This window comes from Jaculus jaculus, chromosome 4 (assembly GCF_020740685.1).
Source record: "Jaculus jaculus isolate mJacJac1 chromosome 4, mJacJac1.mat.Y.cur, whole genome shotgun sequence".
Lineage (NCBI taxonomy): Eukaryota > Metazoa > Chordata > Mammalia > Rodentia > Dipodidae > Jaculus > Jaculus jaculus.
The window spans coordinates 125,585,495-125,600,592 of NC_059105.1; the positions used below are offsets into that span (position 1 = coordinate 125,585,495).

Consider the following 15,098-nt stretch of genomic DNA (forward strand, 5'->3'; position numbering starts at 1 on the left):
CAGACACTTTTTATTTTTGGAATATTTTCCATCTGAGGTTGTTGAAAGTGTGGATGCAAAACCCACTGATATGGAAGCCAGCTATAATCTCATCTTGCTGTTTTTGATTCTGAAGACCATAACTGACATAGGTGGCATGCAGAATAGTACAAAAACCAAATAAAAACCCCAAAAAACAAAAAGCAGTAAAATAGGGCTTGGGGAATTATTTTACTAAGTCCCTGGCAAAATGTGGCCATCTTGGTGCTGATCATTAGTTAGCAAAGAAAACATTCCAAATGAGCGAAACCATGTTGCCTCTGCAGCAATTCAAGCATCTGAGAAATATGGTGGAAATTATGCAGACTGCAAATGAGAAACCAAGGGCACTTTAGAATCTACACTTAGCTTCGAGGGGAGCCCCAAGAACTCAACAAAGAGGCTTTTATTTCCTGTGGTAGGTCATACATGGGATGTAAGTGTCACAGAGATCTAAAGATTCAAGGCCCTGGTTGGGAAAAGGTGAATCTCTGAAATGTGGATAGCTACCCCTTAAGGACTTTGGAAGACTTACAGAAAAGTTCATAACTCCTTCTAAGACCAAGTACTTCTTTCCCACAAAGTCCTCTTCTAAATTTGCTCAAATTTTTCTCTTATAACTGTGAAGCCATGGTAACTAGGTTTAAATCCCAGCACAATATATATGAGGCACTGCTGGGCCTGACTAAGGAAGTGAAATCAGCTAGAATGTACTATCAGGAGCCAGAGTACATTTGGGATTGGATTTTCAAAGTACTCAATTAAGGGGGATGGAATTTAAGATTGGATAAAGACTTTATTGCCTTGGACACTTTGGGGGAAGATGTCCTAGCATGGATTCCAGAGGCTGAGTAAATCTTACTGCTGGGTTAGCTCTTCAAAGCCTAGAAAAAGTTATGGTTTATACTAAGGAAAGTGGAAATGAGCTCTCAGCACAGAAGCTTTTGACTCTTGGAGAAGATAGCTGTTTATTCTGGCATTACTATGTGGTTGCTGCTCACTTATCAATACTTATTAGCAGTAATTGTTTTGTAACATGTGTTTTAGACCATCTGTAATGCTTTTGTTTTTCTTCCCCACTCTTTAATCTCATCACATTAATTAGGATCACCAGACAATTTAAAACCTTTAAAAACTTTTATTTATTTGCAAGCAGAGAGAGATAGAAGATAAATAGACAATAGACATCCTAGGTCCTCTAGCTGCTACAAAAAAACTCCAGACACATGTGGCACTTGGTGCAGCTGGCTTTATGTGGGTTCTAGGGAACTGAACTCAGGTCCTTAGGTTTTGCAGGCAGGTGCCTTAACCACTGAGCCATCTCTACAGCCTAGCCACCAGAAATTTTGAGTAATAGTTGTGTTGTGGTTTGAATGGATGTCCCTCAGTAAATTCAGGAGTTTATTAAAGTTTGTAATTTAGATCTCTAGCCACCTGGCTAGAGGAGGCGTCACTGTGGCTGGACCCTAGAGTCCCAGCCCTAAGGTGTGGGGATAGAATTAGAATTCTAGCCTAAAGATATGCAAAGTGAGTCAGCTTTGCTGGAGCTTTGACTCCTGTTCCTGAAGTGTGCATGTTGGTGCAAGTGGTGGCTTTTCCTCCCCACCACCTCCCGCATGGATCTGTGAAAGCGCGGGGGTGGGGGAAGGGTCAGGGAGAGCTTCTTTGGCCATTATAGAACTTCCCCTGAATCTGTAAGTTTCAAATAAATCCCTGTTTCTTCCCATAAACTGTCTGGCTTGGAGGTTTAGCCCAACAATGTGAATCTGACAAGTGGTGCTTGAAGCTTGGAGATGGTTCACCAGTTAAAGGCACTTGTTCAGCAATCCCGGGCACCTAAACTTGATCCTCAAAACCCACATAAGGCTGGACATAAACTAGGTTTAATGGTATATGCCTTTAATCCCAGCTCTTGGGAGAATTGCTATAAATTCGAGGCCAGCCTGGGACTACAAATGGATTCCAGGTCAGCCTGAGCTAGAGTGAGACCTACCTTGAAAACTTTAAAAAAACAAAACAAAACAGCAACAACAACAACAAAAACCTGGGTATAAAATGTCACACATATCTGTAATCCTCCCAAAGCACCTGGAATCCCAGCCCTTCTACAGTGAGATGGAAAGAAGAGACAGAAGAATCCTGGAAGCTCACAGGCCATCAAGCCTAGCTTCTACAGTGGTGAACAAGACATCCTGCCTCAAACAGTGTAGGTGTGGACTAACACTGGGGATTGTACTCTGACCTCCACATTCATGCCATGACATAGGTGCTATATGTATATACACACACATACAACCATCATATGTATGCACACTCAAAGATAATAATAAAAACCATAATGGGAGCCAGGTGTGGTGGTGCACGCCTTTAATCCCAGCCCTTGGGTGGCAGAGGCAGGAGGATTGCCATGAGGTTGAAGCTACCCTGAGATTACATAGTAAATTCCAGGTCAGTGAAACCCAACCTCCAAAAACAAAAACAAAACAAAACAAAACAACAAAACAAAAAACACCTCCTAAATACTTGTATTGGTCTGACTATCAAAAGCAGGAGCTCAATTTAACTCAAAATATTATAAATTAGAGTTGTTAGATAGCCCTTTACTGGAAAATAGTAAAAACTACCAAGATTTGAACGAAGATGGCAAAAAGAAAAGTTGTGACATGTAAATCATGTAAATTATAGGCTTAAACCTTTTTGTGTTTGCAGTTCCTGAGTTATGGTTTTTACTCTGTGGCACTAGAAATCCCTGGGATTTAAGACCTGGCTTAATTTTCTCAAGTTATTAGCAGTTTAGAGTCCCTTTGAAAAATAAAAAATTATTTATTTGCAAGAAGAGAGGGAGAGTGAGAGAGCAAACGAAAGTGAGTATGGGTGATCAGGACTTCTTGCCACTGCAAACAATCTCCGGACACATGTGCTACTTTGTCCATCTGACTTATGTGGGCATTGGGAAATCAAGCCCAGGCTGTCAGGTTTTGTAAGCAAGTGCCTTTAACAACTGAACCATCACTCCAGCCCGAGGAGAAAACAAAAGGAAAAAAAAATATGTTTTTAATCCTACCATTAAAGATTCTGTCTTAATTCCACAACAAAAGCAGGCTAAAGGAATATTTGAAGACAAAACCAGCTCTACAGAAAATACTTGAAAGAATCCTCCATGCTGAAGAGAAAGAAAAGCACACATATAGGAACCGGGAAAAAAAAACCAAACAATACTCAAATACTAGCTAATACAAGAAAGCAAAGGTAACACTGGAAGAACTACAAACAAAATGGCAAAAATAAATACACACCTTTCAGTAACAACTTTTTTTTTAAAATTATTTATTTATTTATTTGAGAGCGACAGACACAGAGAGAAAGACAGATAGAGGGAGAGAGAGAATGGGCGCGCCAGGGCTTCCAGCCTCTGCAAACAAACTCCAGACGCGTGCGCCCCCTTGTGCATCTGGCTAACGTGGGACCTGGGGAACCGAGCCTCAAACCGGGGTCCTTAGGCTTCACAGGCAAGCACTTAACCGCTAAGCCATCTCTCCAGCCCTCAATAACAACTCTTAATATCAATGGCCTCAATGCCCCAACCAAAAGACATAGGTTTGCAGACTGGATTAAAGGCAGGATCCTTCAATTTGTTGCCTCCAAGAAACTTACCTTTCTACAAAGGATGGACACTCTCTTAGGGTGACAGGTTGGAAAACGGTGTTTCAAGCAAATGGGCTTAGAAAACAAGCAGGGGTTGCTGTTCTAATATCTGACAAGGTAGACTTCAGTCCAATATTAGTTAGGAAAGATAAGGAAGGTCACTTTATATTGATTAAAGGCACACTCTAACAGGACGACATTACAATCCTAAACATATATGCACCTAACATGTGGGCTCCCAACTTCATTAAACAAATGCTGTTAGAGCTAAGGTCACAGATAACACCAAACACAGTTGTAGTGGAGGATTTCAACAGCCCACTCTCATCAATTGACAGGTAATCCCAGCAAAAAATAAGGAGAGATGCATCTGGATTAAATGAGGTCATAGAAGAAATGGACCTAACAGATATATACAGGGCATTTCATACAAATGTTGCAGAATACACATTCTTTTCAGCAGCACATGGAACATTCTCTATAATAGACCAATATTAGGACACAAAACAAATCTTAACTAATACAGGAAAACTGCACTCTACCTGATCACAATGGGATCAAACTGCAAATCAATAGCAAGAAAAGCTTTAGAGCCCAAACAAAATCATGAAAACTAAACAATACACTACTAAATAATGAATGGGTCAATGAAGAAATCAAGAAGGAAATCAAAAAATTCATAGAGTCAAATGATAATGTGAACATAACATACCAAAACCTTTGGGACACAATGAAGGCAGTCCTAAGAGGGAAATTTATAGCTTTAAATGCCTATATTAAAAGAAATTAGAGGGCTGGAGAGATGGCTTAGCGGTTAAGTGCTTGTCTGTGAAGCCTAAGGCTTGATTCCCCAGGACCCACGTTAGCCAGATGCATAAGGGGGTGCACGCCTCTGGGGTTCGTTTGCAATGGCTGGAGGCCCTGGCGTGCCCATTTTCTCTCTCTCTCTGTCTCTTTCTCTCTCTGTGTTTGTTGCTCTTAAGTAAATAAATAAAAATAAACAAAAAATAAATTAGAAAGGTTGCAAGTAAACAACTTAATGCTTCACCTTAAAGCCTTGGAAAAAGAAGAATAAGGCAAACCAAAAATCAGTGGACCGGAAGAAACAATAAAGATCAGGGTAGAAATTAATAGAAACCAAAAAAGCAATCCAAAGAATTAATGAAGCAGAGAGTTGGTTCTTGGAAAGGATAAACAATATTGATAAATCTTTGGCAAATTGGACCAAAAGAAACAGACAAAAGTTACTAAAACTAGAGATGAAAACATCACAACAGATACCAGAGAAATTCAAAAAATAACACAGACATATTATAAGAACATATACTCCACCAAGTTTGAAAATCTGAAAGAAATGGATAATTTCCTTGATTTATATGACCTACCTAAATTAAATTAAGATGAGATTAACCACTTAAGTAGACTTATAACAAGTATGGAGATCCAAGCAGTTATCAAAAAATCTCCCAACTATAAAAAGTCCAAGGGAGGCCCTTGATGACCCCAAAACATTATAGGCCATTGTTGAGGCCCTTGTTTTCCCACCAGAAATAGATGGTAAGACCCTATCGCTGAAGACTCCACATATTAAAACTGCAAGTCCACTGAAAAATCCTGCTGGAACTGAGCTGATAACGTCCTCCATGTAGAACAGCTGACAGAAAGCTGGAAGAAGCCATTCTGCATGCAGTTCAATGGGGGAGAGAGAAATCACCAGTGAAGATACTCAACAGTGGGCACTGCAAGTCTCATATTTTGCCAGCCAGGCCAAATGAGCCAACAGGTGCAAGAGTGGCACATCTGTCATGGTGGAAACCAATTGCCCTCTAATTGGACTGGAGGCCCACTCCATGGGAGGGAATACATCCCTGATACTGAAAACTTAAAACAGGGGTAGTCATGAGTCCTAGGGGAGTAACATCTGCTGCTGTCCGGCTAAATGTATATACTCTGCTTATCAAACTGCCCAGTAAGCACTTCTCTTAATGTTCATACCCTTATATTAATGCTACTTTCACTTTTGGTAGAGAAAAAAGTCCAGGCCCAGATGGATTCACTGGTCAATTTTACCAGACCTTCAGGGAAGAAGTAACACCAATGCTTCTTAAACTTTTCCATAAAATAGAAAAAGAAGGAATCCTACCAAACTCCTTCTATGAAGCTGGCATCACCCTGATACCAAAACTAGGCAAAGAGAATTAAAAAAAAAAAAAAAATTACAGATCTCCATCATGAACATAGATGCAAAAATTCTCAATAAAATATTGGCAAACAGAGTACAAGAATATATCAGAAAGATCATTCATCCCGACCAAGTAGGCTTTATCCCAGAGAGGCAGGGATGGTTCAATATATACAAATTGATATATGTAATACATTATATAAATGGACTGAAGGACAAAAATCACATTATTATCTCATTAGATGCAGAAAGATTATGTCTTAAACTAAGAATAATGACTTGGAGAGAAAGCAAAAGTAAGCATTAAAACAAACAAACAAAAAAAACTGGGCTGGAGATTTGGCTTATTGGTTAAGGTACTTACCTGTGAAGCCTAAGGACCCAGGATCAATTCCCCAGTGCCCACATAAGCCAGATCTACAAGGTGGTGTGTTGCGTCTGGAGTGTCCTAGCAGTGGCTGGAGGCCCTGGCACATCCATACTCTCTCAAATAAGTAAGTAAATAAATAAAAATATATATATTTAAAAAAAATGAAAAACTATTACTGGGGTTGGAGAAATGACTCAGCAGTTGAGGCTCTTGCTTGTAAAACCTGATGACCCAGGTTCAATTTCCCAGTACCCACATAAGTCCAGATGCATAAAGTGATGCATACATCTAGAGTTTATTTACAGTGGCAGGAGGCCCTAGTGTGCTCATTCTTTCTGTCTTTCTCTATGGTTGCAAATAAATAAAATATTAAAAAAAACACCAAAAAATGATTACTAAGCCAGGCGTGGTGGCATACACGTTTAATCCCAGCACTTGGGAAGCAGAGGTAGAAGGATCACCATGAGTTCGAGGCCACCCTGAGAATACAGAGTGAGTTTCAGGTCAGCCTCCTGCCTCAATTCCCTAAATATTGGGGTTATAGATGTGTACAACCATGCTTGGCTTTTTACATGGATGACGAGATCAGATTCTAGTCCTCATGCTTATGCAGCACATGTTTTTATCCATGGAGTCAGCTTCCCAGCCCAATGAGCTATCCTTTTCAGATATGTCAGAATTATAAGAAACAAAAGGGCCAGGCATGATGGCCCACACCTTTAATCCCAGCACTTGGGAGGCAGAGATAGGAGGATCACTGTGAATTCCAGGTTAGCCTGGACCAGAGTAAAACCGTAACTCAAAAAAAAAAAAAAAAAAAAAAAAAAGGAGGAGCAGGGGTGGACAGATGTCTTAGCAGTTAAGGTGCTTGCCTATAAAACCTAAGGATCCAGGTTTGATTTTCCAGGCCCCACATAAGCCAGATGCACAAGGTAGTGCATGCATCTGAAGTTCCTTTGCAGTGGCTAGAGGCCCTGCCACACCCATTTTCTCTCTCTCTCTCTCTCTGTCTCAAATAAAAATAATAAAAAAAAATAAACAATATACCCTCTTTGGGTTGGAGGGATAGCTTATCAGTTAAGACACTTGCCTGCAAAGCCAAAGGACCCAGGTTTGATTCCCCAGGACCCAAGTTAGCCAGATGCACAAGGAGGGGTGCACACATCTAGAGTTCATTTGCAGTGGCTAGAGACCTGGTGCATCTACTCTCTCTCCCTTTTTCTCTGTCAAATTAAAAAAAAAAAAAAAAGGAAAATCTGCCAGGTGTGGTGGCTCATGCCTTTAATCTCAGTACTCAGGAGGCTGAGGTAGGAGGATAACCATGAGTTCCAGGCCACTGTGAGACTACAGAGTGAATTTCAGGTCAGCCTTGGCTATAGTGAGACCCTATCTTGAAAACAAAAACTACAACAAAAAAACAAAAAAAGGGAAAAATTATTAATTTATAATCTAAGAATATGTAAATATAGGTTACTCTTGGAATAAGACACATGACATAAGTATTTTGATACAAATATTTAGAATATACTTATACTATATATAAAGACATTATTCTGCACATTAGAGGGTACTAAAATTTTGCATATACAATATCACTCTTGAATACCCTTCAAGACTGGAGTCATGGAGAAGAATTAGAAGATGACTGCGAAACAGGTTCTCCCATTACAATACTGCTTCTGTCATTTAGTGTTTTGACAGCAGCTGTAGCTGGAGACTGAAGCACTTTACGAGAAAGCCTCATTCTTCCATCAGCTGGATCACGCCCAAAGTATTTCACCTGTGTTAAAGAAGCAGACTTACTTTAAAGTTGACAAGCACAAGAAAATTTAAATTTACATGGTTTAGACCATTCATCCTTTCCTGCTTCCTGACAATGGGTTGGATGTGACCAGCTGCTGCATGACACTGCCACCACACCATTCCCACCATGATGGATTGTAAACTCTTCTAACTGTAAGCTAAAACAAACCCTTCCCCTTGAAATTTGAAAAAATTAATGTTATATGATTTAAATAAGGTAATGCAGGAACAGGGAAGATGGCTCATTGGTTAAAGGTGCTTATTTGCAAAGCCTGTCAGCCTTGGTTCAACTCCCAAGCTGCCTACGTAAACCAGATGCAAAAATGTGGCACTAATGTCTGGCATTCATTTGCAAAGGCAGGAGGCCCCAGTGTGCCCAGGCACACACATATAAATATATAAAAAAATTAAGGGCTGGAGAGATGGCTTAGCGGTTAAGTGCTTGCCTGTGAAGCCTAAGGATCCCGGTTCGAGGCTCGATTCCCCAGGACCCACATTAGCCAGATGCACAAGGGGCGCATGCATCTGGAATTCGTCTACAGTGGCTGGAAGCCCTGGTGCGCCCATTCTCTCTCTCTCTCTCTCTCTCTCTCTCTCTGCCTCTTTCTCTGTCGCTCTCAAATAAATAAATAAAAATAAACCAAAAAAAAATTTAAAAAAAAAATTAAAAATCAGGCAATACTTAATGTTTTATTTGCCCAATCAAGGCACAGTTCAGTGGTATATATAATCGATTTTAGTAGCTATTACAAAGAAAGGAGCTAGCCATGGTGGTGCACACTTATAAAACCTAGTGCTCAAGAGGCAGGAGTACTGCACATATGTGGTCAGCCTGGGCAAACAGCGTGTTCCCTGCCATCTTGGGCTACAAATTGAAAGCCTATCTCAAACACAAAAGTAAACAAATAAATCATTAAAAAATAGATATTTCCTTGTCAAATTCTAATCTCCTGATAAACAGACTTTTTTTGTTGTTTGTTTGTTTATTTTTGGAGGTAAGGTTTCACTCTAGTCCAGACTAACCTGGAATTCTACGTAGTCTCAGGATGGCCTTGAACTCATGGTGATCCTCCTACTTCTGCCTCCTGAGTGCCGGGATTAAAGGCCTGCTAGACAGATTTTGCCTTTTGATTCTCTCAGGCCTTCATACTAAAAGGCCAAAGCCATGGTGCTAGATAAGGGCTTTGGAACCTCATTCTACAAACTATACAGGATGCTTAGGTCATTTACATTTTCCTACTATTCAGGGATTAATAAACTAGAGTTCATTATATTGTGAAAAATTTTAGGGGAAAACATAGCTGTTTTAAAGTCTCCTCTGATCTAAAAACAAAATCCTCCCAGCACTCAGGAGGCAGAGGTAGGAGGATCTCTGTGAATTCAAAGCCAGCTTGAGACTACATAGTGAACTCTAGGTCAGCCTGAGCTAGAATGAGACACTGCCTCGAAAACAAAAACAAACAAAACAAAAAATACCTCATAAGGGGATATATATTACATCTTAGTGCTCATCTTCTTCTACAGGCTACTTGAACAATGGGAGTAAGGCCTTGGTCATGTGTAGGAGGTGTAACTGGAACAGAAGGTGGTATGGCCAAAATAGCTAGATTAGCAATAACTTCTTCCACTCACTCATAAACAGCTACAAAAATGGTCTTTTAGGCTGGGTGTGGTGGCACATGCCTTTTTCAGCACTAGGGTGGCAGAAGTAGGAAGATCACTGTGAATTCTAGGCCACCCTGAGACTGAGTGAAACCTTACCTTGAAAAACCACACACACACAAAAAGTCTTTTTTTGTTTGTTTTGTTTTCGAGGTAGGGTCTTGTCTAGCCCAGGCTGACCTGGAACTCACTATATAGTTTCAGGGTGGCCACAAACTCACTGTGATCCTACTATCTCTACCACCCAAGTGCTGGGATTAAAGATTTGCATCACCATGCCCAGCTCAGAAAGAAGGATCTTTTCTCTCCCTTCCTCCCTCCCTCCCTCCCTCTCTTCCTCCCTCTCTCTTCCTCTCTCTCTCTCTCTCTGTCTCTTTTTATTTTATTTACTTATTTATTTTTACTTATTTTATTTACTTACTTACTTATTTATTTATTTGAGGTAGGGTTTCACTCTAGTCCAGGCTGACCTGACTCTGTAGTCTCAGGGTCGCATTGAACTCACAGTGATCCTCCTACCTCTGCCTCCCAAGTGCTGGGATTAAAGGCGTGCGCCACCATGCCCGGCTAAATTAAAAACTTTTTTTTTTAATAATTTTTTAAAATTTATTTATTTATTTATTTGAGAGTGACAGACACAGAGAGAAAGACAGATAGAGGGAGAGAGAGAATGGGTGCGCCAGAGCTTCCAGCCTCTGCAAACGAACTCCAGATGCATGCGCCCCCTTGTGCATCTGGCTAACGTGGGACCTGGGGAACCGAGCCTCGAACCGGGGTCCTTAGGCTTCACAGGCAAGCGCTTAACCGCTAAGCCATCTCTCCAGCCCTAAATTAAAAACTTTTAAGAAATTCATTTGCAAGCAGAGAGATACAGAATGGGCATGCCAGGGCCTTCAGCTGCTGCAAATGAACTCCAGATGCATGCAACACTTTGTGCATTTGGCTTATATGGGTACTAGGGAATCAAACCTGGGGTATTAGGTTTTGTAAGCAAATGCCTTAAATCGCTGAGCCATGTCTCCAGCCCCTTAAGTTCAAAACTTTAATCTCAAGTAGTCGAGATGCAGTGTCAACAACTCAAAGATGGCAATCAAGATTTCCAACAAAGTAATGAGAATTCTGTCAGGCTGCCTGCAGACTTCTAAATCTGTAGAACCAATGTGCTCATGTTTTTTTTTTTTTTTTTTTAAGTATTATTTTTTATTTTATTCTAGGCAGGGTTTCACTCTAGCCCAGGCTAACCTGCCACTCTGTAGCTCAAAGTGACCTTGACTCCTGGCCATTCTCCAACTCAATCTTAAAGGGCTGGGATTAAAAGTATGGGCCACTATGACTGGCTTCCATGTGTTTTTGTTTTTAAAGCTATAAAGATGGATATTGTTTTAGTTCGACTGTAAACTCCTTGAGGGAAAGAACTGTGTCCTAACAGGACTTGTTAAACAATACCAAGGCTAAAAAAGAAGCATTGCCTATAAATAACACACATGATAGATGTTAATTCTATTCCAACAATTTACCTGTTGAAAATATTAGTGGGAATTTCAAGTATCATTTATAACTTTAAATTTATTTACTTGAGAGTGGCAGACAGAGAAAGAGGGAGAGAGAGAACAAGAATGGGCATGCCAGGGCCTCCTGCCATTGCAAGCTAACTCCAGATGATGCACCATTTGTGCATCTGGCTTATGTGGGTCCTAGGGTATCAAGCCTTGAGCCAGGGTCCTAAGGTATCACAGGCAAGCGCTTAACCACTAAGCCATCTCTCCAGCCCCTCATTTATAACTTTAAATCTAAGAAGCTGAACACAGGTACCTGAATTTCTTGGCCAACTTCCAATCCTAGAGCAGTAGGATGTTTAACCTGAAAGAAAACATATTCACTATTATTTATATATAATTAGCTAATATCCAAAGAAATATACATTTTTTGAACTGAATAACAGCTGTATTTGTTTTTTTTTTCCTGTTTATGACAGCCTTTGTTTAATCAATACAGAACTAGACAGCAGAAAGAAAAGATCATCCAAAATCCTTTTGCTACCACTCCAAATAGGTATCCACCATATGTCTATTTAGTGAGTGCATTTATAAAAATAGGCTGGAAGGGCTAGAGAGATGGCTTAGCAGTTAAGACGTTTGCCTGCAAAACTTAAGGCCCCAAATTTGACTCCACAGACCCCATGTAAGCCAGATGCACAAGGTGGCGCATGTGTCTGGAGTTCGATTAGTGGTAGGTGGCCCTAGCCCACCAAATTATCTCTTTCTCTCTTGCTTTGCTTCTTCTCTCTCTCCCTCTCTCTCTCTCATAATAACAAAAAAAGACCCATCTGTTGGGCTTGCCTCAAAAAAAAAAAAAAAAAAAAAAAGGGTAGGAGAATGATGTAGCTCAGTTGGTAGAGAAGTCCTTGGTTTGACCCTACTAGCACTGGGGTGGGGGGGGGAAAGACATATATTTACCTGTAAGAGTATAAGTAAATTACTTTAAAATATTTATTCATTTATTTATTTGTGGGGGGAGAGAAATAGAGAGAGAGAGAGAGAGAGAGAGAGGGAGAATGGGTACACTAGGGGTCTCTAGCCACTGCAAAGTAACTCCAGACACTTGCACCACTGCATGCAGCTGGCTTATGTGGGTTCTGGTGAGTTGAACCTAGGTCCTTAGGCTTCACAGGCAAGTACTTTAACTGCTAAACCATCATTCCAGCCCTAAAAAAATTTTTTTTAAATAGCTGAGGAAAAATAAACAAGATTTCTTTCCTTCTTTCTTTCCCTTTCCCCTTCCCTTCCCTTTCCCTCTTTCTTTCTCTCCTTTTCATTTATTTGAGATAGCAAGAGAAGGAAAGAGGGAGAGAGAGAGAGAGAGAGAGAGAGAGAGAGAGCAGGAGAGCGCACGCACATGTGTGTGCATGCGTGCCAGGGCCTCCAGCCACTGCAAATGAACTCCAGATGCATGCGCCACCTTGTGCATGTGGCTTATGTGGGTCCTGGGGAGTCTAACCGAGGTCCTGTGGCTTTGCAGGCAAATGCCTTAACTGCTAAGCCATCTCTCCAGTCCGCCTTTCTTCCTTTCCTTCCTTCCTTCCTGCCTGCCTGCTTTGCCTTGCCCTGCCTCCCTTCCCCTTGCCTTCCCTTCCCTGACCCCCTCCCCTCCCCTCCCCTCCCTTCCTCCCCCCTCCCTTCCCTTCCTCCCCCCTCCCTTCCCTTCCTCCCCCCTCCCTCCTCTCTCTCTCTCTCTCTCTCTCTCTCTCTCTCTCTCTCTCTTTCTTTCTTGGTAGGCTCTTACGCTAGCCCAGGCTAACCAGGTACTTACTTTGTACCTCTAGGCTGGCCTCAAATTCACAGTGATCCTCTTAATTCAGCTTGCGATTAAAGGCATGTGCCACTACACCAAGTTTAAGACTGAAGAGATGGCTTAGCAGTTAAAGCGCACTTGCCTGCAAAACCTAAGGACCTAGGTTCGATTCCCCAGTACCCATGTAAGCAGATGCACAAGGTGGGGCATGTGTTGGGAGGTTGTTTGTACTGTTTAGAGGCCCTAGTGGTCCCATTCTCTCTCTTACTGTTTGCCTCTTTTTCCCTTCCTTTTTTCTCTCTCCTTTTTTAGAGGTAGGGTCTCACTCTAGCTCAAGCTGACCTGGAATTCACTACATACTCTCAGGGTGGCCTCGAACTCTCGGCACTCCTTCTACCTCTGCCTCCCAAGTGCTAGGATTAAAGGTGTGTGCCACGACGCCAGGCTCAAGATTTCAAGATTTTATTTTCCTTTATTTGAGACAGAAAGAGGGAGAGGGAGGGAGAGGGAGAGAAAGAGAGAGAGAGAATGGGCATGCTACGGTCTCTAGTCACTGCAAATGGACTCCAGATGTATGTGTTACCATGTGCATCTGGCTTACGTGGGATCTGGAGAATCAAACAAGGGTCCTTAGGCTTTGCAGGCATGCACCTTAACCACTAAGCCATCTCTCCAGCCCAAATCAATATGTTAAAAAAATATGAAGTTCTATGTGCTATGAATATAATCGCTAGGATAAACAGCAAAAAGTTTGTTTCAACTTACACTCCTACCATCACAAAGAGAATTTCTAGCTAACAGTAGAAATACTTAGATTTTATTTGCAGTTTATTTTTATTTTTTAAACATTTTACTTATTTAAATATGAGAGAGAAAGAGACAGATAGAGAAGAGAAAGGGACAGTTACAGGGAATGGGCACGCCAGGTCCTCTAGCTAACATGTGTGCCCCCTTGTTATTTGCAGTTTTAAAACTTGCTGTAGCCAGGAGTGGTGGTGCATGCCTTTAATCCCAGCACTTCTGGAAGGCTGAGGTAGGAGGATTGCTGTGGTTTGAGATCATCTTGACACTAATAGTGAATTTCAGGTCAGCCAGAGCTAGAACAAGACCCTACCTCAAAAAACAAAACAAAACAAAACAAAAAACTTGCTACAGAAACTGAATAATTTATTGGCTTAAAAAAAAAATCTCATGAGGGCTGGAGAGATAGCTTAGTGGTTAAGCACATGCCTGTGAAGCCTAAGAACTCTGGTTTGAAGCTCTATTCTCCAGTACTCATGTAAACTAGATGCACAAGGTGGCGTATGCATCTGGAGTTTGCAGTGGCTGGAGGCCCAGATGTGCCCATTCTCTCTCTCTCTCTGTCTCTTTCTGTCTGTAACTCTCAAATAAATAAATGAAAATAAACAACAACAAAACAGAAAAACAACAGCCACAAAGAAAAAACTCACAAAACATAAAACCTTGTTTGTGTTGTTTATTAGTTTTTGGTTTTTTTTTTTTTTTTTGTTTTTATGTTTTTGGTAAAAAACAATTTAATACAACCATATAGTCAAATAATAAAGGTTAAAAACATTAGATACAACTTTAAAAACATTATGCAAAAACTATACTTAAAGAAACAAAATATAAGCATTAATGTACTTACTATAAATGCATTGAGAACAATGAAATACAAAGCATTTTTTTTTTCACTGTGAAGACTCAATCTGAAAGCTAATGCATCTGAGTGCCACAGGTCTGTATGAGTTACACAGGTAAGCAGATTATAGTTTGTTCGACTTTTCAAAGTGTGTTACCTTAGATGGCTTTGGAAACTCAACAGAAATTGAAATAAACTATAGGGAGTGGAGACAGGGAAGGGGGTTTGTTTTATTTTTATTGTTAGTTTTAAATGGAGTCTCATTTTTGGTTCATGTTGAACTGGAATTTACTATGTAGCCCTGGTTGGCCTTAAACTCAAAGTAATCCTCCTGCCTTAGCCTTCTGAGTGCTGGGATTATAGGCATGTGCCATCATGCCCAGTTTATGTGGTGTTGGGAATCAAACTCAGCTTTGTGTATGCTAGGCAACAACTCTACCAACTGAGCTACCTTGATAGGCTCCATTTTTACTATTTTCTTTTTT

General features: G+C 40.8%; 1 protein-coding gene across 3 annotated transcripts in view; it reads right to left on the reverse strand.

Annotated features, from left to right (window-relative positions):
• The window catches only part of Pnpt1 (polyribonucleotide nucleotidyltransferase 1), a 124,886-nt gene that overhangs the window by 19,946 nt on the left and 89,842 nt on the right, over positions 1 to 15,098 (reverse strand). For 2 of the 3 annotated variants that reach the window (XM_045147396.1, XM_045147395.1), the window contains exons 27-28: positions 11,493 to 11,540; positions 7,822 to 7,995 (exon numbers count right to left, since the gene is read on the reverse strand). In XM_045147396.1, coding sequence (XP_045003331.1) covers positions 7,837 to 7,995; positions 11,493 to 11,540 — 207 coding nt within the window. In that variant the 3' untranslated portion in view covers positions 7,822 to 7,836. Of the gene's footprint in view, positions 1 to 7,717; positions 7,996 to 11,492; positions 11,541 to 15,098 lie in introns of those variants that run through there. The other variant, XM_004668964.2, reaches the window with a different exon arrangement.